Source organism: Abrus precatorius, unplaced genomic scaffold (assembly GCF_003935025.1).
Source record: "Abrus precatorius isolate BTA unplaced genomic scaffold, Abrus_2018 Scaffold3, whole genome shotgun sequence".
In the NCBI taxonomy this organism is placed as follows: Eukaryota; Viridiplantae; Streptophyta; class Magnoliopsida; order Fabales; family Fabaceae; genus Abrus; species Abrus precatorius.
Genome location: NW_020874373.1, coordinates 32,563,901 through 32,590,448, shown reverse-complemented (window position 1 = coordinate 32,590,448; position 26,548 = coordinate 32,563,901). Strand labels below are relative to the sequence as shown.

The 26,548-nt window shown below is 30.4% G+C and overlaps 3 protein-coding genes and 1 pseudogene across 3 annotated transcripts; 3 read left to right on the top strand and 1 right to left on the bottom strand.

The window, feature by feature from the left end:
- The first annotated feature begins 12,488 nt into the window (after positions 1-12,488).
- LOC113863413 (cyclin-U4-1-like) lies at positions 12,489-14,283 on the top strand. Its single transcript, XM_027496983.1, has 2 exons — positions 12,489-12,864; positions 13,921-14,283. Exons 1-2 carry the CDS (start codon positions 12,527-12,529, stop codon positions 14,198-14,200), a joined length of 618 nt encoding a protein of 205 aa, XP_027352784.1. The 5' UTR covers positions 12,489-12,526; the 3' UTR covers positions 14,201-14,283.
- A 2,624-nt stretch (positions 14,284-16,907) lies between these two features.
- LOC113862505 lies at positions 16,908-17,436 on the bottom strand (annotated as a pseudogene).
- Positions 17,437-18,593: 1,157 nt separating this feature from the next.
- LOC113863584 (uncharacterized protein C106.07c) lies at positions 18,594-19,396 on the top strand. Its single transcript, XM_027497217.1, has one exon. The coding sequence runs from the start codon at positions 18,840-18,842 to the stop codon at positions 19,221-19,223; it is 384 nt and encodes a 127-aa protein (XP_027353018.1). The 5' UTR covers positions 18,594-18,839; the 3' UTR covers positions 19,224-19,396.
- A 3,137-nt stretch (positions 19,397-22,533) lies between these two features.
- Positions 22,534-25,661, top strand: LOC113863305 (trafficking protein particle complex subunit 2-like protein). Its single transcript, XM_027496841.1, has 5 exons — positions 22,534-22,706; positions 22,816-22,912; positions 23,078-23,156; positions 23,268-23,349; positions 24,813-25,661. The coding sequence occupies exons 1-5, from the start codon at positions 22,674-22,676 to the stop codon at positions 24,951-24,953; spliced, it is 432 nt and encodes a 143-aa protein (XP_027352642.1). The 5' UTR covers positions 22,534-22,673; the 3' UTR covers positions 24,954-25,661.
- Positions 25,662-26,548: the final 887 nt, after the last annotated feature.

The window sequence follows — 26,548 nt, the reverse complement described above, 5'->3', positions numbered from 1 at the left end:
GCTTGAATAATGCACAACCAAACATGAAGGATTTTAATTACCTTTGCCTGATCCCAATCCTGCTCCAATGTGCCAACACAAAGCTAATTGTTCAAGCCTCAATCACAATTTGTGACAAATCATGCACATTAACCTCGAGGTCTTTTAGACTTGGTTTACCTTTTAAAATAAATCGCCATATGAGGTAAAGCCCACTCAAAATCACAAACAATGCAATGAGGAAAAGAGAAAGGGCCCCTAAGATTTGAAACCAGATGAGTTGCATCTTGAATTGCCCCCAAGCTACCTCAAACCCTGACACCTTGCTCACCACTTCAGGGAAATAAAATAGGGGAACAAAAATCAACTTTAGCAGAATGAAAATTTGCAATACAAGTTGCACCGGACAAGCCAGCAACAAAATCACCGGATAGGACAACATGAACAGTGCCATATGTACCATCACTTGACCAAATTTGTCAAATGTTTCTCCAATGCTTAGCAGAGACTGTGGTGTGTTAGTGAACTCTCCCAATCGGTAACCAAATTGAGTGGTCAGGTAATGTGCTTCATATACTTGGAAACTACAACATGTTATCAGCAAAATCCAGTGAATCCGAACAGAAATAACAATCACACTCTACAGTAGAGAACGTCGAAATGCCTTGAAGCTCAAAGCATTTCTTGGAGTGAGTCAAATTCCGTTTTCCCTTCTTTGCCTGACAAAGACTAGAAACTCAATCAATCACAATTTCAAGATAAATGCAACTCAATGTTGCAGAGTATTCCTCTTAAATGATTTTGAAATAATGGATTTTAATATAAAATGAATTGCTTTACCTGTAAGCTGTTCGGCAGATCCTGGGGAAAAAACCAAGTATTAAGAGAAAAATTACATTACAGAAATTTGTAATTAAGTTATAATTAAATGAATGTAACTGAGTTTTTAAATAAGTTAAATGTTACACTTTTCAAAAAATTTAAATTGTATAAATCAATTTTAGCTTAAAAAAATGTGACACTTATAAAATCCAACGTATTAAACTTCTTAATTTTTGTCGCTTGTAAGTGCATGTAGTGTGTAGTTTATCCAAAGTCGAGCCTGAGGCCAAGTATAAGACGAAAATGGTGGGAAAATAAAAAAGGAAGATGGCTCATCCTCTTCTCATCATGTGTGGACATTTTGGAAAATCAATACCATTGAGCTGCAGAATTTAAAGCATGGTGCAAGTTATATTGCTACTACGTTCTTAGATCTTGCACAGTTGCCTTAAGCTTTAGAAGAATTTTGTTTATTTCTTAAACAAAGGGATAAGAGTTACTTACAGGAAGTTCATTATCTCGCTGGAGCCCCATGGCACCAACTTCTGCCTGTTTCCAAATATAGAAAACGTTAAGTTGAAGCATGTAAAATTGTTAGGATATATTCATTTTATTGTCTGACATTCTTTTTCATAACTATGACTTATATTTTAACTTTTTTTAGTATATATCTTTTTATTATTATTATTAACAAGGATTTTAATGTGATCCAATTCAAAATTGGGAGAGTCTAGGCTTTAAGGCCGAGTGATTTGTGTTATTACACTGATAGTTCAATGGTGAGAATTAGTAGGACATAAGCATTATATACTGTGTTCAAATCCTGTTTCTAGCAAATTTTCACATCCCCTCTTCCAATTTTCCCTCTCCAATGGTTAACAAAAGGTTAGGAAATTTGTTCATTTAAAATGTAGAATTTAAACTCACAACTTTTTTACCTATATACCATTTAATTGACTCACCTGCACCGTTTTTGTGCGCCGACGCATCTGCTTAGGAGCATGGTTTTCATCCCTGATCGAATCACTGTCATTTTCGGCCTCTGTATCATTATGAGGCTGTTCATCCGATTGTTCAAGCAGCTGTTGCCAAACCTCCAAAATGTTAGCACTACAATACCATCATCAATGGCTAATATAATAATTAAAAAAATATAATGATGATTCAATATATCATCATTTCATACAAGTTTACAAAGGAAAAAAGGCTATGTTATGTAGTGACTATCAGCGTAATCTGTCCCAAGGTTAGGTTGACAGCAACGGTTGACATCTTAGAGAAAGGTAAGTTTAACACAAGGTTTTTGAAATAACAAAAAGTAATGGCTAATATATATTGATGAACCTTAGTTGATATATTTTTACACTTGATGAAATCAGAAAATTGGTTTATAGATTCATCAAAGATACAACGCTAAACTTACACAAAATATTTTGGAGTCCAATGAATATTCATAGATTGTATCAAAATATAAAAAGTTAATTTGTGTCCAATAACTTTTTTAGAAACTTTATCATTTAACTAGAGATAATCAGCAAATCCATAGAAAAACAATAATTTGAGAAAAGAAAAGCATTTACAACAGCATTATTTATTAAGGAACAACGACATCATGATGGCAATAACATAGGAAGAAAACACCGAATTTTGCAATTATTTTCGACATAATTAGGTTAAGCAACTGAATTTCCACTTATTTTATGCAGATATGCAGTTCAATGAAGAGAAGGAAATTTACAATGATGAAGATTTTCTTTTAGAATTAGAGGCCGTTAAAAGGTGAAACAGCTGAAAATAAAATGTCACTGGATTTATTAGTCTTTGAAATTATGTTTCTTTTCTTACAGGCAATACGGGGAAGATGTTGGTATCTATTGAAAATGCCAAGAAGGATGAACAAGTCAATGCACAGATCCAATATCGGAAGAAGAAACAGTCATTCACAGACAAAAACTAAAACAGATTCAGAATCAGTCATAAGTTTTTCATCACTTACCTGATCAGTTGCCTCCATCTGCAATCATTCATAGACAAATATAGTATGTATTAGTTTTGGATGAAATATTATTTTACCCAATTTGGATTGCAGACAACATCAATATCAGGAGAATAAGACTAGTTACAGTTTCGTTTATGTTGCTCTTTTCTTCATTGAGCTCTGCCATTTTGATCTTTGCTGTGATAGAGATTCTCTCCTATACTCTCTCTAGCCTCTATGGGCCCTCTGCAACCTGTTTAATAGATCCAAATCAGCGATTGGCGAAAAGCACAAACAAAGACACTCAAGTAACAGAGTATGACTATGTCTAAACACTATTGGTATACCAAAAATGATACAAGCTTCAGAAATTTATGCCTTTGTTTTGTTTATTTGAAGTCTTCGATTACTGAAAGCTACATTAATAAAATAAAATACATTTACGCGTCTCTTACTTTGTATTCATCATTCGTCACTTCAATAAAATAAACATTTATACTTTTGAATTTTTCTTCGATTGGACGGCAACGCGTTCTTTACTATGAATTCGTCATTCGTCACTATGCGCGATCCGCAATAAGGTAAAGTCATTTCCCTGCAATTGCTTTGACATTTTTGTTCTTGTTGAACTTAAGAGTAGAACTAATAGTGTTTGATTTCTGTAAGCTCAGAACAGAACTTGTGTTTTGTTGATCCTTCTCAAATTGCATATCATGGCCCATCCAATTCCACATGACAAGTATGAAGAATATGATACGATATACACTGAAGATCTTCTCAGACAGCAGCCTGAACTTTATATTGCTTCTCTCTTTGATGAAGATGATTTTTTCGAGAGCATGATGGACCGGGTACGTATCATCATTCACATCCATTCTAACTGTTTTTTTTTTTTTAAATCTTGTCATTTGTTCTTCTGTTGTTCACTTTTTTGATGAAATCTTATGCTCCCAATTTGTTTAGTGTGCTTTATTTATTTTAATGTTTTTGGTTACAAAATGTTTTAGATTCAGCTGAAGGTGTATGTGTATTACCAACTTCTATTTGTAGAATTAATGAAACTGAGATGAGATTTATCATTCCACTAGCCGGAAAATCATATAATCCTAGAGAAGGCTGCTCTTGAAGACAAATATGATATGAATGTTTCAACATAAACAATCTAGGATAGCATAATCTAGCTAATTATTAGGATGTTTATATTTTATTAAAGCTGAAGTTGTACATAGTGTACTTTTTGTATATCATCGTCATCATCATTCATGAAGAAACTACTGTGCCTCAGATGAATTCCATTAAAATGCATGAAATGGCTACTAAAGTACCAGTGAGCAACATTAGGACGGAAGCCTCAAGGACCATATTTGTTGAATGTGAAAACCCAGAATTATTGCACTCGAGTGTGAAGGATGTTGAAATGCAGTCTGTTTTTGATGGAGAACAAAATTGCTGGTTGTCATGCTTCAGAGATTTCAGTTGTCATCATAGGGTAAGTTGGTAAGATTATTTCTTTGTGAATTATAATTCCTTATGTTATTTTTGTTTTCTTGTTTATGTTATGACTTTATCAAGATATGATACGAGTCTTGAGTCTCTTGACACAAAGGTAGGATTCTTGATGCGCTGATAGTCTGGGGTTGAATGACCTCAGTGTCATGTCCTGTTTTTCATGATCATCATCTCATAAGATTGTCTATGTTTCTTTCAAATGTTTTTCAATATGTTGTTGTGTGTAATGGTCTGAATTGAATAGAAAATGTTGGGCATATAATTATTAAGAAAAAATCAAATGGTAGTCCTTGACTCTTTCCCTTTTACAGCATTGTGAATTGTTTTGGATTTTACTATCCTTTCTTATGCTCCTCTTACACTTGTACAAGCTGCAGATCTTGCATCATCTTAAAATGGCGCTTATGAACTGGAGAAAAAACAGGTTCTCCCTGGTTAACAATGAATCACGTTATGATGAAGTTTCTATAGGTGCTAAGGAAACGACGATGAACTGGGATAGCAACATGAGTTTAAAACTGCAAGACAACTCCACTGGTTGCAATCAGCAAGAACTTGAGAAAACCTTAGAAAGTGTTTCATCTCTTGCAATTACGATCATTTTATTGTTTTGGACATTATCCGACATATACAACCAGTCATCAATAATCCAGCTTCAGCCACTTCACAAACAACTTGACCCGGTTCTCAAATGGCTACCTTTGGTGGAGTTACTAGGTTTTGTGTTGTTTGTTTTGGCCATTGGTACAATGATTCTTGTTGGTGCGCAAATCAGTCGCTTGCAGAGTGCTATGCTTATCTTTTGGTCCATTTTGATGCTTGTCAGATCCATTGACTCCCTCAGTGCACTTTACGTTTCAATAATAGGAATACTTCTCATTGGGTGGCATTTGCTCATAGAAAAGCAACCACCAAATGAATGGGAAATGAACAAACCGAGCTCCCAGCTTATACAGTAGTACCTCCCATATATACCAATTTATGGTGTGTGTCTTCAAGTTCTAGTCTGTGTTTGTGATTTGAAGGTGTAGCACTTTATCTTCGCTACATTGCTTTGATGTATTGCTGTTGAATACTACTTCCCAGTCAATAGTTGTATTGGGTGCCAAACTCCTATGTTTAACAAGTCCAAGAGCCTGTGCGTTTTGGACAATTAAAATCGTTAAAAATTTAATTCCAGAACTTTATATATATTTCCGTCCATTATATATGTTTATATTGATAATTGAAAGATAAACGGGTCATGTGTTAGTTTTTATGGCAGAAAAGAAAAAAAAAATGCAAAATTGTGATGAGAACAAGAGAAATAACTTAACTTTATTAAATAACAACAATACATTTATAATAACTCAAGAAAATATAAATTAATTATGTAACTGATTGACTGATATCAAATTTAAATAACAAACTAAATTATTTTTAAAATATAAAAATATTTATTAATTTGATATAATAAACTGAAACAACAAAAATATATTTTTTAAAAGTAAGTTGTTAATATTTTTCTTTGCTTTTTAAATTGTAAATTTTATTTTTTCTGTAATTTAAATTTGTTTACAAAAAAAAAATTGTTGTCAACCAAAATTTTGTGTTCTTTTTTTGCTTCAAATTATAACTAAATAAAATCTTTTTTTGCTACAAAATGTGATTTACATTAATTAATTTTAAAATTTTTTTTATTCTGTTATTGTTAAAGAAATCAGTTAACTTAAATTTTTTATTTTTTTTAAAATTAACGTCTATGTTGCAAGTGCTTTTGAAATATTTAACTATTTTTTTTACAACATTGAGATGTTTTTTATTTGCATTATACATGAAATTAGAAAACTTACTTTCAACATCCAAGATATTAGGGTAAAATGTGATATTTTTTTTTTTGCATGACAAAGTTATTTGCTCATCCTCTAATATATTTAGAGTAAAATTTTTTCTTTTCATTTTTATTTTAAAAATATCTTGACCAACTTTATCTTTAATCAATAATATTTATCTTTAAAAATAATTTTAAATTCTCTTTCAATTAATTAACTAATATTTAACAAATTTTGATAAATTTTAAGAATCAAAAGAATATCACAAATTAATTTCATGTCTGGATAGCTTGTTCTATTAATTGTCTCATTTTTCTTGACTTGATTGAGATGAAATTATTATTACCTATTTTGACTTTAATAATATTAATTCACGTCAAATTTCTAAAAAAGTTTATTGTCATTAATTATATGATTAGTGTAACTACTATCATATAAATTAATAAACTAAATTATGTAATAATAACTCAACTTTATTTAACAACAACAGTATATTTATAATAATAACTAAAAAACATAAATTAATTTTTAAACTAAAAGATTGATAATAAATTTGAATAATAAAATAAATTATTTTTAAAATATAAAAATTATTTATTAACTATAACACTAATACAATAAACTAAAATAACAAAAAATAATTGAAAGCAATTTTAAAAACATTGTTAATATAATGTGTACACATTTAATATATATTAATTATAAAGGAAGAGGAAAAACGTTTCTATTCATAGGAAAAAATAACAGAAAATGGATTTCAAACTAAAGCTAGAAAACGACTCTTGTTCTATTATTGTCAGGAAGTTTTAGACAATGAATTTTAAACTATCAGATTTAAAATCCGATATTACACCATGCACCAATATTACGTCAGCTATGAATTACCAATTTTTCTTGTATTATATTAATATTTTGAATAAAAAAATTAGAGGTATATTATACGACTATTTTTAAGTTTAATAAATTTTACAAATTTAAAATCATAAATATTCTATTATGAAATTTGAATTTAAAATAAATTTAAAAATAATTATTATTTGAAATATTCTATTATGAATATAAGAAATAAATTATGAAAATTTCAAAATTCAAATTAAAAAATCCTTTTTATTTTTATTAATATGTTGTGCTAAAATTTAAAATAAATTTAAATTAAGATTGATTATAATAAATTTTCATTTTTTTTCTGTATATTAAGGATAACCATTTAATAGATAGTTAGAGACTATTTTCTTCAAGGTTTTGTTTCTTTTAATAAAGTGTTTTCCAAATGTATCAAGATATAAAATTTAAATTAAATTTGAAAATAGGATAAAGAGATTGTATTTGTTTATTGTTATTAAAATTAATACTCAATGCCAAAAAGTCATTTGGGATAATAAAAATAACATTTATTAGTTGAATATCTGGTTCCACATTGCATGTTTTTCATATATTTTGAAAATTTAATGTTTCTTTACATTAAATGGGAGTTTTCTAGATGATATTAAATAATATCTTTTTTGCCAACAAAATTAGTCTAGTTGATAAAGATTAGATTCGTATTTCATAAGATCGTGATAAAGATTAGACAGTATAAATGATACTCTCAAAACTATTATTTCTTCTTTTGCTCACAATGAAAAATCATTGCAAGTAACTCATATTAATAACTCAACCTTGTCTGATGCATGACCATGTTTCTCTTATATATAGTGCTTTAAATGATTACAAATTCACAGTCCTGTTCAAATATGGCCTGATACAAAATCATTAGTTCAAATTTCATCAGAAATTAATGACAAATTACCACATTAATCTCAATTTCTTCACAGTTACTCTTGTTTATTGTAGGAATTGGCAAAACGGGATAATTTATTTGGGTCAAATTGTGTCAGTCTTAGCAAATTTTAGTAGAGTGAGTTAAAAAATTCAATTTTGACTTGTAAATAATGTCTAATTTCAACAAAAGCCTTTTTGTTTTTTAGCGGATTTTTTTTGGGGTTAAGTCAACATTAATTTTAATTATATTGAGAAAAAAATATTTGAATTTAATTCAGATTTAAAATTTAAAGTTTTTTTAAAAATACACACACACACATATATATATATATATATATATATATATATATTAAAAATATATTTATATGTATACTTTTGTTGAACTTGATTTTGAGTTAAACTTAACTTTCACATTATAGAATTAAATTTTTCTTTAATTTTTAAATTTTTGTTATATAATTTTGAGGTCTCACAGGAACTGCGAGAATGTGAGAAATGGATTCTCATACTTTTTAATAAAAAATACACATTTCCTATAAAATATATGATTTAAATTTATTTTTATGTGTATCTTAATTTTATTCAACGACTTAATATCTCTTTTTATCAAATTAATTTTACTAAATTTTAAACTAAACAATTACAAAATTACGTAAATAAACATATGTCACAAACATGCATGACAACATGTGCCAATACTGGGAATGTTTTTTTTTAAGCCAGCATCAAACAAAGGATAATGAACAAAGAAGCTGAGCTGCCAATTAGACCAATGTATACTACAAGTTTCACATCATCAGTTTGCTACTGTTGTGTCTTACTTCCCTTTAATCAATTGTATTGCTGATGCAACTGAGATTTCTAGTGTAAACCTTTGCATATTGTGACTTGAAATTTTACATAGTTGCTATATCATGTTAATTAAAAGCAACTTGGAATTTTGTATTGTGTTTTACATATTTGTTATGTCATGTTTTGAATAAATCTATGGTTATCCATACCTGCTAGAGTGTAAATAGGTTCTCTTTCTCTCTCTTTTTTTTTTTTAAGTTTGTCTTTTCTTTGTAATTTTTTATTAGAAATAAAATTTTGGCAGCTGAATGAAGTATATTACTTTCTGAACTTTTTTGAGTGTTAACAATTTAGTATCAAGTTTATGTATTAGTTAATTGTATACAATTGTGGTAGTCAAAAATGTATTTTTGGAATACCGGATACTAGTTATTTTATTCATGATTTTTTCTCGTATACTCAAAAGATTGCTAATAAATAAGTTTCTTATAATTTTCAAAAAATTATTTTGAATACAATTGTGAGAAAAAGGGGATGCAAAAGCTACTAGAATGAATAGCTTATCATAGAAAGAAAAACAGTTTTTTTTTTCACACAAGTTTGCAAATGGCAAAATTATGGTTAAAAGTTTAAAGTTGATTTTAGTTGTTGCAAAGGTAGCTCTTATGGTTTCGCTTAAGGCATATACTTGACCTGATTTTTAAATTAAGTTTATATTTGACTTTTGTTTAGCTAATATGAGCTATTATTTGTAAAATTTCACTTTATCCTTTTAAAAAATTTGGTCTTTAAGCTCATTTAAAAGTCCACTTCAAAGCAAAAAAATTTAAATGGGTAAAAAAATACAGTCCTAAATAAGTTAATAAACCTAAACTTATATACAAATAAGTAAACTTAAATCATAAATAAAATAATGACTTAATTTTACTTTTAGTTTCTGTATTTTAATATATGTGTAATTTTGATCCTTTAATTTTAATTACTTACATTTAGTTCTTCTAATTTTTAAATGTGCTATTTTGGTCCTTTTAGTTTTAATTATTTATATTTAGTCTTTTTAGTTTTTTAAATATGAAATTTTAATTCCGCTAATTTTAATTACTCATATTTTATCTTTTTAATTTTTTAAATATTTGAATTAAGTCTTCTACTACAAAGTTTTATTCAATGATTAAAATTACAATAATGATATGAAATTTTATTAATTTATATAAATAAATAATATATAAAATACTTAAATAAAAATACAAAATAAAATGTATAAATATAATAAAAGTATTAAAGAATGACTTAATTTAAACATTTATAAAATTAAAGAAATTAAATGTGAACAATTAAAATTAAAGAAATTAAAATTGTTCTTTTAAAAAATTAAAAAGATAAAATATAAGTAATTAAAATTAAAAGAACTAAAATCACACATTTAAAAAACTAAAAAAAATAAATGTAAACAATCAAAATCAATAGAAAAAAATAAAACCATTGTTGTAAACTTTTGTGTTTAGCTGATGTTATATAACATAGGATACCACTCCTTAAATTTCAATAAACCCGAGAAAGTTTTTTGTCCTGAACATTAACAGCAAAGATGTTGTGCTGACTTTTCTCCAATATGGCTTCACCATGCTACTTAGTGGTTATAGAATCGTGTTCTCTGTCAAGGACGCAATTATACTACAAGAAATATTAGTAAAATACTTTTTAATATACTCTAATTTATTGATTAAAATTTATTAAAAATTATAATAAATATACATATCTTTCTCCTAATTTAATAATTCTCTTTTTTATGCTTTTATAATTTTAAACAAGTTTAACTAATTATTAAGAATATGTTAAAAATTTGTTTCCTAATCCGCTTTTGATCATGCACTATTGTTACTATATTATATAGTAACAACAGTTCATCCAGCCCTGTCTATATAAGGATAGCTGTTAGTTCAAACGCACACATCCAAGCTTTTCCAGTACCATATACAATTTATTTAATTATCTAACAGTTCAGATTAATGACTCGATGCAACTCAAAGTTACTAACTTAATGATATCAATAGAAGATCTTTCAGTGTTTATTTAATGGATATAATTTGGAAAAGATTGGATATGGTAGCTGTTAAATAAAGCCAATCTTTGTCGTTATGTTTGGACTAAAAGATTATTTAATTTCTTCTATAGCAAGTGTCTTAAACAATGGTTTCCTCAGAAGGTTGAGTACAGTGCCGAGTTAGAGATAAGTGGTTCCAAATTGGACAACGAGCATGAGGATATGGGTCAGAAATCTTATACTATCTTGCTGTTTTCTTGCACGATAGATACATATAAAGGTCATACAAAAAGCTCATGTCTCCATTTTCTATTTGCAATTACAGCCAATTCCTACTTGGTTATCTATCTAATTTGGATTGCAAAATCCACCTCATTCTAGCTGTACTTTTGTGGTACCCAGTTGTTTCTGAGTAATTACACTTTGACCTCATGGAATGTGAGATTATTGATTTCTTAAGCGTCAAACACTCATTCAAATTAACATTTTACATTGAATATTTGATGAAACTTTTTTGTGTACCTCGAGTATATTATACCAACAATCAAGTTTATGTCATATAACACAAAATTTCATTAAAATTGTAATCACATGTTTGGAAAGTAATCAAAATTGTTACCGATCTATTCATAATTTATTACAAGTTAACTTATTTGGTTTCAAATGTGCGTGTGTCAAAAACAAATGTGAAAGCAAACACAAATTTAGCATATATTTGGAGGACTCAGATTTTCTCTTTTTTTAGCACAAACTGCGCCATGCAATCAGTGTATTTTTTGCACTTTTGCTAATGTATATCCAAATATGGATCAGAATTCTCTACAATAACTTTTGCAGTTTCATGTAAAAGTACAAAAAATACACGAATTACAGGGCGTGGTTATTGCAGAAGATTTTGATCTATATCTGAATATACATTAGAACTGAGTGAATACGCATTTAAACACTAAACACTCATTGTAGTGTAAAAAATTCGTACCATATAAATTTAAGCAAAACCAAAATACACACTCAGAGAAAGTTTGAATTTACATTAATTTACAAGTTGACGCGGAAACTATAGCAGATATAGAGCATGTTTAGTTTCATGTCCATTTAATGGACTCCAAGATGCCAAATCTCTAAATCTATCGAAGTTGGATCCCTTCATGAACATTACAAATTAGTGACCATTCCCTAATATTATTAAAAACCTGAAATTGATTTGGGTCACATGAACCAATCTTGAATCGAAGCATCAACTTTCTCTAAATTCGTTTTATGGGGTAAGCAAAGTAGGAACAAAAACAGCATATACTAATGCCATGGACCAACATAGCAAATCCATGTTATGTCACCCACTTGTACAGAATCAAAACACATGCAAAGGTACCCTTAAAAGTAGGGCCCTTATATTACCGTCTCAAATTAATTTCCCACATGTAATCACATGATGGGTATGGAATGCCATCTCCATTGTCACAAATAAATCACCCAAAAACCGCAATTCTTTTGCAAGAAAGAGACACAAATCCACAATAAACACGACCCTCCTTCCCTCTTTTGCAAGTCAAGTTTTGAAATTAAGAAGAGGAAAAATGAAAATCATTACCCAACTCAAAAACCGAAAACTTTTTAAGCCGAAAAAGACACAAGCCACCACAAATGCCAACTTACACGACATAATTTAAATTACATAGGGGCATTTAGGCCAAGAAAAGTACCTACCCTTAACAAACAACCTCTTTCACTAGTTTAACATAACCTTATATATATATATAAATATAAATATATATATACCCACACTATCTGACATCAATTCCAAGCTCTTGTACCTAAAATTGGTAACCCATGGCAGAGCTTGAGAATCCTAATGTTATGCCTAAGCTTATATCTTTTCTCTCATCTCTGCTCAAAAGGGTAGCTGAATCCAATGATCTTAACCAGCAACAACTCCTACATCAAAAGATCTCAGTTTTCCATGGCTTGACTCGCCCCACCATCTCAATTCAGAACTACCTTGAGAGAATTTTCAAGTATGCAAATTGCAGTCCATGCTGCTTCATTGTTGCATATGTCTATCTTGATCGTTTTACTCAAAGACAACCCTCCTTGCCTATCAACTCCTTCAATGTGCATCGGTTACTCATTACCAGCGTTATGGTTGCTGCAAAATTCATGGATGACTTGTAAGTATCTTAGTTTTGTTAAGACACTGCTAAATTTTGTTTTTAAATCAAATATCCTTGAATGTTTGTGATAAAATAATCAATGATAAATTGTAAATTTTATTAGTCCTCTTCTTGGAATTTCCGTGAAATATTCCTTTGATAAAGTGAAATTAATTGACTTAGAACAGCATATTTAGGAAATTATGAGCATTCTTGCATTTCTTAGTAAGAAATTGCTGATGTTAGGACTGCTCTTTCATTCCTCTGCTTGGAGATCCTTGTTTCTCCTTGCTGGTTGTAAAGTATTTCACTACTAGAAAAAAAGAAATAAATAAAATCTCTGATAAACCCAGATCTTGGACGGTAGTTTCCATGTTAAATTTCTTGGCTTTTATTTTCTACCACAATAATTATCTGATATAGTTTTGTGAATTGAAAACGACCATGCTTCTTTAAAAAATATAGTCTTGCTTGTGTGAATAATACCATGTCCAGGCTGGCTTTCCATTAGAAAGAGACAACCCACCCATGTGACCCCACCAGTTTATTGCATGCACGAAGCAGTTAACTTTAAGCACGATGATGAAGTTCCTGAAAATTTATGTCCATATAAATTTGATTGAATTAAGAGCATATTTGGATTCATGCTTAAACAGTCATAGATCTATGCTTACTTCAACACTGTTATAACTTCTGTGTTGAATTTACATTGATCAATTTTTTAGTGCATATTTGAAAAAATGTTAAAAATCATGTAAACATAGATCATAAACAAAAGTTTAAATGCCAGACTCTATTGCTGATTGACTTGCTTATTTTGACTTGAAAATTTTAAGCACATGCTTGAATTTACGTTTAAATAATTATAAATTCACATTTATTTTCATTATTAGCTATTAGCTGTAGTTTTTATATTAGATTTATTATGTTTATAAAATTTTTAACGTGTAAGCAGCAGTCATGAGACAAAAGGAAAATGCCAAACTCTGCGCTGATTGACTTGCTTGTTTTAATTTAAAAAATTTACATGCCATTCAGCAAAGTCTTCAATTTTCTCTCTCATGAAATCCTTAGGTACTACAATAATGCTTACTATGCAAAAGTTGGAGGAATCACCACAATCGAGATGAACTTTCTTGAGTTGGACTTCCTCTTTGGTTTGGGTTTCCATTTAAATGTAACCCCTGGCACCTTCCAAGCCTACTGTGCCCATCTACAAAGAGAAATGCTGCTGATGCAACCACTAAATTTTGCAGATTCTTCTCTAACTTTAGGAAAATCACTGAAGGCCCATTTATGCTTCAATGAGGATGAATCTTCTTCCCATCAAAAGCAACAACAATTAGCTGTTTGATTTCTTGCATTTTTCCCGATGCATGTAATCTAGCTGTAGATGTAGTGAACCTTTCACAGACTTGCAAATTAAATTATTTTCCTAGTGGACTCTTACTTCTTTGTGTTTTTTTTTTTCTTTCCCAATTTTATATTTTACTCTTTTATGTCTGAAGTCTGGTTATATTATTTGGCATTGTACAGAACTACAGATAATTGTCTCTTCTTTACAGTCTGGCTAGAATAGTATGGTATTTTAGTAATTAAAATAATAATTTATTGTTTCTTTGTATGGTTGAGAACAGTTCTTTTTATCCACCTTTGGATTCTTTGGACCATTTGCAATTGTATTGTTATTAGATCTAAGCGAAAATTAGTAACAACATTTTGGTCAAAATTTTATGCGGTGAGTACACGGCCAATTTGATCATGAGGAGACAAAAGAATGATGTTCATAGTACTATTTAATGTAACTGTTTTTTTATTTTAGTTTTTGCATTGTCCTAGGAACCACACAGTGTGCTAATTGACAGTTGTGCTAATTCTTCAGAGGTGTGCAATTATGGACAACCAGAATTAGTTGGTTGCAATTATTCACTGTTTGGATTTACCTTTTGAAAATAGATCAATAAGAAAAATATTAACCTTAATTTTTAGACAGATTTTAAGCAATTAAAAATATTATTTTTATATATTTAAAACCAACCCTAAAACTATATTAATAAAATAAACTTCTGCAGATTGTAGATAAAGTTCCTCCATGTAAGCGTGTGAATTGTAAATTGATGTATATTTCGTCAGTAATTAAGGGTGTATAAGATTTTCAAAAGATGTATCAGTACACAGATAAAAAATAATAAAAGTAGCATTTATTATTTATCTTAATTATTTGAATAAAATAATAAATACTTATTAATTTTTAATATTTTTGGTATTTAACTTGTAACACAACATTATTCAATAGAAAGCTTAAAATCTGACTTTATAGAAGCATGACAAATGATAACATTGTTTTTTAAGATATAAGTTAAGAAATAAAAAATATTTTTTAAAAATATTCTTTTTAATTTTTTATAAAATAACAAATAACTAATATATCAATGTCTATAACATTATTTCAGAAGATGGAAGTCATATTTTCTTCCTTTTCGTCCCTTGGAACTTACTGTGGTCTCAATTGTATGTTCGATTAAAACAGATGAGAGGAATTTTAATTATAATTTTTCATTGAATTCAAAAGTAATAAGGAAAGGAGAAGGAAGAGAATTTAATTTTCTTGTTTAGCTCAAAAACAAAGGTAGAGAGAGCAAGATATTTCAATTATTTCTTTCATTTGATTCAAAAATTTAGGAGGAAAAAACAATTTAGGGTGTTAAAATCATTTCTCCCATTTTAGAGTTTCTTTCTTCCTTCTTTTCTCTTCTCTTTTAACAAAATTCTTTTTTTTTTCTCTTCTTTTAATTAAATATATTTTTTAATATGTATTTAATCATACATAATAAGAATTTATATACATTATTTTTTAAAAAAGTTATAGGATGCAATATATTGATAATATTAATGCTATAGTTTTTAATAAAACTATTATTTACTAATATTTTACTGTATATATATATATATATATACACATTAAAATTTGAATTAAATATTAGGTAAGGGTATCTAAAAATGTTATTTTAGAAAGAAAGAAAATTTATTTTTTGCTTTTTATAATTTTTAAAATAAAATAAGTAAAATAATAATTTTAGCATGAACTTAATATTTTAATTTTATTAACTTTTTATAAATATTATATAACTTTATTAATTTAAAAATAGAAAATTCCCTTTTCTTTCATTTTCTTATAGTTAAAATCATTATTTCTAATATTGTCCCATGCTTGGTTAGCAAGTAGAATAAACTATTTTTTCTTCCTATTAGAATGTTGATTGTTCGACCGATAAAGGCAGAAAGAGATTAATATCTACCAAGCATTTCAATGCTTAATCATAGCTTGTGTAAATAAAAAACCTTACATGTTCTTGAATGAAATGATCACTCCCTTTATTTAGAGTCGTTCGTCTCATATCTTGTCTTAGACTATTCTACAGGTAGACCACTATAAAATTTTATTTTGTCTTGGATTTTCATGGTGCTTTAATTCAAGGGTGAAGCTAGGAGGGGAAGAAGGGTGTGAAGATTGAGGTTTTAATTTCAACATACTTAGATTTGAGAAAAAAGAAAGAAAAAAGGAAGAGACAAAAAGTAAATGATATCTCTTTTTAAAAGCTAATGTTAATAACATAATCTTACATGCAAAAATTGTGCCTCACATCACACACTTAATTGTGTATTAACATAATTGTGCCTCACTAACATTTTGATGCTTAATTTTCATGGATGAATTAGTGTTTACCTCTTTTGTTAATACAACTTTTCAATCTTAACTAAATACAATTTTTCACGCGTTGTTATGTTTCAGTGACCCTATATAACTTTCTTAATATGGCACGAGTTCATCAATAATATAAAAGTACCAAAAACAAAGAGGCAATCTATTCAACTCAGCTGCCATTTAGCTACAAATTAGAACAATTATTTATAAAGTAATCACAAGAACTCATTATAAATCTACATATCTCCAGATTAAGTAATTTTCCTACGACTAATAATATTAAAAAAGATTTTGTGCAAAGCAATTCTTCATACTATAAAATCAATGAATTCCCTATTGCAGTTGAAATAGATCATCAAGCATGAGCCGATGTGTCTGATTGAGCATGTAGATTGTGAACAACATGTTTCCTTAAGAACAAATTGAAGAGAATAACCAAAAGTCTAACAGCAAAGGGTCCCGCAGCAATGATAAGCACATAGCGCAAATTAATAGACTCTTCTGGGGAAATAGCAAAAATTGCTGATCCATAAGTCACAGCCATGAAAACAGTGGCAACCCATATTTCAAAATGGAAAGGGAACTTGTGTGTGAGTGACAAAATGACCAAAATTGAATTAGAGAAAGCCAAAGTATTGCAAATAAGGAAGACATAGTAAGCTGGTTTTTGTGAAGCATATATTTGCTCTACCTGCAATGTGTCCATCGCTACTATCTTGCCAAACCCCACCAGGAGGATTCACACCAGCTTGAAATGTCACTGGAGCAATCAAAGTGAAGATTATGAGAAGAATGCTTCTTGTGTCACTTGGTGTGTCCCTTCCCTCTTCATACTGAAAATATCTTGGCCAATTCTTCCCTGTGCCAATTGGAAGAGCACCCATTAATTTTTGTTTTCATCAGAAAACTTGTATAAGCTGATCATTAATTGGGTCCCTTATATATAGTCAAATTCAGCATAGGAAATCAGATAGAAAAGTACTACAGAATTAATTAATATATCCTATTTCTAGTCATTGAGAAAATTTGGTCAATGTATGAAACCCGGAATGAGTGAGGTCTTAATGTTTTACAATAGCCATTTTTTAAAATGTATTTTTAACTAATAAAAATAAGAAGAATAGGTTCTTGCAAAAAGGTTTATTTGGAGGGAGACTCATCTTTATTTTTAGTATTTTATTATATTATTACAGAAATGCATGTCACAAATATTTGACATTTCATTACTTCTCCGTTATTTATTAGAAGAAATTTTGGACTTACGAATCTTATCTTGATTATTAAAAAAATATTATGAAGAATATAAATATAAGTGATTAAGATTGCACCAAAGACAAGATAGAGAAACTAAAATTATTGGTAAGCTTTGTATTTACAAGGATTTTTTAATGAATAAATTATATAATATGTTAAATGATTTTTTATATTTTTTAATTGAAAATTGATATTTTATTTTGATGATTTGTATAATAAAAACATGAGTTTGAACATGTTAAAAAATGGTATAAAATGATAAAATTGAAGTACTTAATAGCATTAGTTTATAAAATATTTTACTTCAAATTAATAATACATATACTTTTATCTTCATACTTTATATATTTCATCATTTTTTAGGAGATTAATTCTAAACATATAAACATGAGATTTTATAAAGCAAATAGTAATATTCATCCGTTTTCCTTGTCATTCAGCAATCCGAATTAAGGAATAATATGAACCATTAAAATAATTTTTTTTTAACAAAACCTTATTTTTGGAAAGAAAACAACCATTAAAAAATTTAGTCTAAACATATAACAGAACCTTTTTTGGAAAATAAAAACCATTAAAATATTTATTTTTTAATAAAACCTTTTTTTATACACTAAAAAATTAAATTTGATTAATCATTACATACTTGTCTATTAAAGAATAATTTTTAAGATTAAATTAATTAGTGAATATTTTTGTATACTCCTCATTATTAAACAGAATTAATTTGTAAATTAAAAATATATTATATTACTAGTGCGACCAAAGAAAAAAAAATTCCATAGTTTTGCTCAAAACGCAATAGCATCGGTCAGTTAGAAAAACCCTAAGCCAGGAGTGGCAATACTCACCCCAGTCACGGTTAAAGAACACTCCGCCGCCGCAACCGTCGCAAAACCTTTCACCACCGCCACCTCTTCCTCTCATTTCCCAAACTCTCTCTCAGCTTCCCATACTCGCTGAAAAACACAACACAGAACAGCACCAATCCAAGTTTCAATTCCAAGAAACAGAACACACTATCTCACTCACAATGGCCGGTGGTAGATTCCGCGAGCTTATGAAAAAATACGGCAAAGTAGCACTCGGCGTTCACCTCAGCGTTTCCGCAGCTTCCATCACCGGTCTTTACGTCGCTATCAGAAACAACGTCGACGTCGAAGCCATCCTCGAAAAGTTCCACATGGGCGCTGTCTCCGATCAAGAAAATCCCAACCCTAACCATTCCGTCGACGACGCCACCGCGCCGCCCAAGAACCGGACGGCGCAGCTCGCCGCCTCCGCCGGCGGCGCGTTCACCCTCGCTCTCCTCTGCAACAAGGCTCTGTTTCCCGTTCGGGTTCCTATCACCGTCGCTCTCACTCCCCCTATCGCTAGGTTCTTGGCGAGGAGGAACATCATCAAGAGTGGTGTATGAATTGGATTCGGTATGTGTTGCATTGTTGTTTGTGATAACGATTACGAGGAGGATGATATTTTATACCTTGTTGCATACTTGGTTTTTGTGGTCTCGTGGTTTAGACCTGAAAAGGAATAACGAGAGGATTTTTAGTAATGTTTTTACTCGATAAAGGCAATGGTACATGCTCAGTTTCTTTTTTTGATTGTAGCTATTGGGTGATAATTAGAATTTTAATTGTTTGTAATGTTGGTTAGGTTTTTATGTTTTGTTAAAATTACGACGATTAGGCAAGTAACTTGTAATTGTTGCAGTTTAGAAATTAAATTCGAATAAGAAGAAACTTTTTGGATTAATAAAGGGCTTTGAGGAATTGGTTTTTGACTTAACAGCTTTTAGTAGGCTTCTAGGTTTATTATTTGTGAGGAGACATACTGAATTCTGATTCCCACAATGTGAGATATGCTATGAGCTTTTTTTTTGCTTCTTAGGTGATACTTTGATAGTTCAGTGGACATGGTTGGCGGCTGGGAGAGAGGGAGATGGTTTGATTCCTAATTGGTTAGCCTCTGCAAGTAATGGGCTTGGATTTTGTTGCATTTTATGTTGGTTATTCTTGCTGCCAGCTATCAGATTTGGAATGAGCTGGGCCAAATTCTTCTAGTGGAGGATGTAGTAGAATTAGAAATGAGTGAACCGTGGACTCAATATTTTGGAATTAGAGAGATAAAGGGATGACTAACTGTACTCACTGTTAGCCCTTTGTATTGAAATACTGAAGTCTGAAAGTCAGGTTGCATAGTTATCCTTGCCTGACAAGAATCCAACCTTGAGTTAGTAGGAACTTTGTCTGTATAGCCTTCAAATGGTTGAAACTGGACTACTATAAATCGTACTAGTGTGCAGTTAGAATGTTCTTGACATTAATAGAGTAACAAATTTCTATCCCATGGCCACTTTATAAGCTATTTTGACTAATCTTTGAACCACTTTTAAAGGGCCAAATATAAGCTATGCTTTCCACTTTCAAGTTGAATCAGATTCATAGTTGGCAACTTTACTTGTAAACACTCTTTAAACACTACATCTTATCAGTGTGTACCTATTGTTTTAACTGCCCCGGGTGGGACGTGTGAAATTAGGAATCATCCTTAGGAGAAAAAATTGGAATTGCTATTCAGGACACATTTGAGTTGACCACTTTGTTTGATGAATAGCTGTACCTTTTAGCATGTTTATTGAAAGGGTTGTGATGATCACTCTACATGTTCAAAGGATTTCTCCAAACTAGTTCACAACCTATTTCAGCAAAAGTTTGTTGAACAGTTTGTAACTCCATTTCCTTACCTATTCGTAAGATACAATAGGAGAAAAGCAAGGATGCCAAGGACCACGAACTTTATCATCACTCTCATGCAGAGTTTGACAACTTCCAAGGTGTATTAGGTAAACCCAACTTGCATAGAAGGTTTAGGCCATCCACACAAGCTAATATTTATAAGTTTATGGCAAATGTCTCCAAACTAGCTTCAGTTGCATTATATTAATGCACAGCCCTGGCTTGACCACCACAGCGCACCTTTGGAAGCAACATCAACGTCAATATTGAATGTAGGAAAAGTCTACACGAACTGAAGTTAAAACGACTAAAATTTTGTATAACCCTTATTGAGGATGCGGGTTGAAATAATACACATGCAGTATCTACCTATGGTTGATTTAAAGCCAATTCATCAACGCCCATCGCCTGGACGTTTTATGCGTGGGATGTGTATTTCCTTCTGAATGCTTTAATGTGTTTATAAATGTACACACACATATTACGAATATATAAACATACTGGCAAACACGAAGTGATATTGTGTAATAATTTTTGTTTACAAGGTTAAGGTAATTGTTGCATTTCTTTTTGCGGTAATAGTTTGCCCGATATAGGTTGAGACCGTGAGACGTGTAAGGCACGGATTATTTGAGATTTTGATATATATGACTAGGTAATGGAAATTTTTTCTGAAGACCACAGACTCATTTCTAGTTTCATTCCCACTTGGATCACCCAAAAAAAATAAATGCAGAGTTGTGTTGGTATTAAGCATATAAGCATAGAAATTAAAATCGTTGTTAAAAAACTAAATGGCAGGTATTCTTCAATTATATTCAATCTATCAGTTACAAACAATCGAGTGGGAAATGAGAATCAATCAAATGCAAGACAACCAAACCTCGTGGTGACCAATCTGCTATGTGTCTAAATGCAACAATAGACCCACCCTGCCAAATCTCTCGTCGGCAAAGGTCTAAAATTCTACAAACAGATCGTAGTATTCCTAGTTTTGATTGTTTATTTATTTAAATAAAAAATAACTTATCATATTTATTTATTTTTACGTTCTTTTGTTAATTTATGCAAATTAATTATACATTGTTCCTTGTTATATTTTTGTTACAACATTCAATTCAAATATAATTTTTTATTCTATTTGAAAAATAGCTCATTAATTTTTTGTTGACTTAAATTTGTGCAAATTGAATGTATTACTTATCAACCTTAAACTCTAGTCAATCGGTTATAAACTGTAAAAATGTACTAATTAAATATATTTTTCATTTTTATATTTTGGTGAATTCCTTATTTTAGTTAATATATTTTTTATATTTTTATATGATATCTCTCACTAATGTGATTACATATATATTCAACACATAATAATCTCGTTACTAACTTTGCTATTATTAAATAATCATTAAAAATTAAAACTATTGACTCTATCAAAAATAAAGACTAAGAGCATTTTCTCTTTTTAAAAACAAAAAATACTCTTTTTAAAAATCAAAACAAACATACTCTAAAATTATAAAAAAAAAAAATCTTTAAAAGAATTAAAATAAAAATCTTAAAAATCTCAAAATATAGAAAAAGAAAACATATCAAATCACCGCACTCATAATGGGTTTTCAACGTCTTTACCGAAGTGTTAACTCGTTTATGGGATTTTCCGTGCACTTTCTATAAGCAGCAGCAATTTATCAATTCTATCACAAAGTTAAAATAAAAAATAAAAAAGATTGACAAAGAATGTTATATTATTTTATAATAAAATTTTAAAATACTTTTTCCTGTCTCTATGTCACGTCACAAGTTTTACCAATTTTTCTTTTTATCTAATTTAAATTATAAAAAATTGTACAAAGGTGAAAATAAAGAGAAAGTAAAAAAAGGGGGGAAAATTACTAAAAAAGATAAGATTAAAAAGGTTAATGGAGAGGTAAGTAAATAACGCACGAGAGAGAGAGTTACATTATGTGTAATTTTAATTCCAGTAGATCCATGCACCCCAGAACACTGTCTACTGCGGTTAGTTGCTTTCTCTTACAACCTTTTTCATTAGATCCATCGATTCGGTGGGTGCGGGTGCAGACAAACCAATATAGACTCTCATCGGCGTCGGCACTCTGCCGGAGAACAAGATGATCGTCTGCGTTGCCGTCGTTGGTCACCAGGTGAGTCTCCGTCACCTTCCGGTTCCCGATTTCAACGTCGCCGGCGAAAATAACCGCTTGCTTATCGCCGATCTGAACTTAACCACTGATTTCCTCTGAAATTGTGCAGAACAATCCGCTCTACATTCAGAGCTTCACGGAGGCCGATGATGCTCTCAAGCTCCACCACATCGTTCATTGCTCGCTCGATGTGGTCGACGAGCGAGGTGCGTTTACTATGCCATCATGCTCACTTTGGTAACCTAGGTTTTTTTTTTTTAAAAAAAAAAATTTATCTGTGCGATTTTATTTTTGGTGTAAATGGTTGACATTTGATGCCCTTCGGTTTTCTCCTTTTTCTTTTAATCTCATGAAATTTGTTTACTTGGCAGTGAACAATCCCAAAAAGTCTGGACCGATGCTTAACGAGACGTTTTTGGGACTGCTTTATCCTATCGAAAATTACAAAGTGTGAGTCCATTTGTTATCTGTTAGAAAAACTTCATTTGATTTATCTATAATCCAATGATGAAAGCTTATGGATTTTCCTTTTTTTGTTTCGAAATGTGATGTGATTTGCAGATATGGATATCTGACTAATACAAAGGTGAAATTTATCTTGGTCACCACGGATCTTGATGTTAAAGATGCAGATGTAAGAAATGTGAGTATGGATGGATTGATTGTTTTGTTTCGCTTCCTACAGCTATGTTTTTTTTAGCAATGATATATTGAAGTAGATAACTCACAAGATAGTTTCGCTTCCCACAACTATCCATACTCACATTTCTTAGTAGAAGTAGATAACTCATGAAGTAATTCTTTTAGCAATATATATTGAAGTAAATACTGATTGATGGCACTAGTGCTACTTCGATACCAAGATTGTGATCCTGAGATATTAAATATTTTATGGAAATTTATTCTGTAGTAATCTGTCATAAATTTACCTACTGAAAACCAATATTTTTTAGACTTGGAGCACATATCAATTCTCACAATGGGAATGCTGATGCTTTTTTAAGCATGAGCAGTGAATGGTAGCACGATGTTTAAAATGGGTAGTAGCTATTGCTGTTGTACTACTACCTATTGTATGTAGAATCTGGTTTTGTCTGGCCCAGTTGCTAAAGTGGACGTTAAGAGAAATTGAATAGGTAGCAGGGGCAGGGGATTAGTAGCCAGTACTGGTGATGAGGGAAAATGCAAGGGGAGAGTATCTTAGGTATCTGAATTATAACTGCCTGTACCTGTGGCAAGTGGGTAGAATTAGGGAGCCTAGGGAGTGAATTGGGTAGAGGAAAAGAAGGAAGAGAGTAGAGGAAAGGAAGGATTGGGATAGGTATCTCTGCACTATCTTTTTCTCTTTGTTTTTCTTCTTTCACTACTTGTACAGATCTTCCTCTGCACTGCTGGATGCTAAATCTTCAATGTAGGGGTAGAGAGAAAGATCCACAGTTAGATATTCTCTGAAGTCATCATGATCCTGTTAACTTATTATGTGATTGAATTTAAATTCAGCTAGGAGAGCAATGCTGGCATGTATCATATAAAATCGATTCAGTATTTTTAGGTGAGAGACTAGCATGCTTTCTCATAGGGTTATTTTCCTGGTTTGCCTTTGACGCTTTCCACATCTTCAGGGGATTTCAATGTTGATAGTTTTTCCTTGCTTTATTTGTTCTCGAGGCATCCTTTTGTTTTAGTAGTATTTTTACCTAATAAAAATTAAAAAGCTGAAGTATTTGTTTTTATTTTTAACATAGATGTTTCGCTTAAGAATGTGAGATTTTTGTGATTCCCTTTGTCATTTCTCCATTGATGGAATAATTGGTTTTATTTCTGACTTCAGTGGTATAAAGAGCCCATATATGATTTCCTTAAAGTTGCTTAAAAGTTTAGGGTTTTTAATATCACTATGTAATGATACCTCCTATGTCATGCGCATTTTCTTGTTAATTGAATGCCGATGGGTAAGATTTATAGGATTAGGAGGTATGAATACACGGATTTAGGTGCTGTTCTTTTCTTTTTGTCACATCACTCTAACTCTAGAGATATGACCTTCTATGATGTAATGTACTGTTTGATGTTATTTTCTCCAAGCTAACTTGTGGTGTATTACAGTTTTTCAGGAAGTTCCATGCTGTATATGTAGATGCAGTTTCAAACCCATTCCATGTGCCAGGTAAAAAGATAACCTCCAGAACTTTTGCAGAAAGAGTGAGCACAATTGTCAAGTCGTTTGGCTTGAGTTCTGCTGGGTGAACATCTATAACTGCTTTGTGGATATCTGGCACAAAACTTTTTTATTATTATTATTATTATAGCTCTTGCCTTGTGGTATTAGTAGGGGTAAAATGCATAGGAACATTTTGAACGGCATTTTATGTTCAATATATAATATTCAAATTGAATCATCACATTTGCTTTGACGTAAATTTGACTTTTGAAAATTTATCCATTTACTTAAACGTAAATCTGTTGAGTCCCCGGTCCCCACCCAACATTTAGTATGAAGATGGTGATTGATTTATTCTTTTTGCAGTTTGTTAATTAGCAACATTTAATTATGACTCGACCTTGACTACATTCCCATATTTGCAACATCAGTTATCAAGATCAAATAGCCGTGAAAATTACATATCAAGATACCAGCTTTCAGAGTTTACTTTCCTTAACTCTGTTATGTTAAATAAACTATTCTTAGCTTAAACATTTCTCCCTACAAATTGTAGCCTGGCTGGCTGGTTGGTTGCTTGCCTCGATCCAATTTTAAGGCGGAAAGGCTAATTCACCATTCATCTTTACATGATAAGCAATGTAATGGTAAACTACAAAATGCAAGATGGCCCTGAATTTTTTTTAGCATGAGCCAAATGGTTTCCATTTTATGGCATCCAGAACGAGCTTTTAGTCAAGGTTTTAAGAACAACTCTTTTCTGCGTGAATTCTATATCGTTCATTTTATTGTTTTTAAATTCTCGTGTTATCTATGCTTACGCAATCTACAATCATAACCTCTACACAGAATATATTAATACATTAAAATGGATTCGATTAGTTGTGTAAGCCTTTAGACTGAAAAGAAATTTCCGCTTAAGCCCTGTTTTAATAAGCTCAATAGAAATCAAATTGGTTCGAGACCTCTGTCCTCTGGTATCGAGAAATTACTTTATATGTCAATTATTTCAAATTGAACGAAGTCAATTTATTTAAGAAAAATCTTTTTGACATCTATATTTTTCATTCACAAGATATAAACTCAATCTTAAATAAACCAAACACTTATTACTCATTAATTAATTAATTAATCATAATACCTAGTTGATGTAAAGTGCCCAAATGAATCAAATAAAGATTAGTTTATTTCATTGTTTTTATTCATTTTGGTCAACTGCGAGATGTTCCATACATGACTTTGAAAAATATTGAGTCGGATACGTTTAGTTTGAAAAAACCTTTATGTCAGACTGCTGGCAAATGTGGTTTTCTTGAGCGAGTCGTCGTTTGACACTTTGAAAAAAGAGTTATTGCATTTGTTTTTTTATTTGAAAAATACTACAAATTTTCCGATTTAGGTGTTAGTGAAGAGAAATTGGGAACAATCAACGTTGTCAAGTAAACAATATACGCATCCATGCAGAATTGAAACTGAAGACTACCTACCAAAAAATAAACAAAATAGTTGAGCTTGCAAATAGGTAACCTTTTATTATTCTTTTTTAAGGTTTTTTCATTTTTGTCTCTCACTCTTATTTAGCAATGAATAACTTCTTTCCTATCTCGTGCGGTATGAATATTTGTTTTTCCTCTTTTTTTAAAAGAATTAATGTTAATAGTTAAATTAATTTTTACTGGCG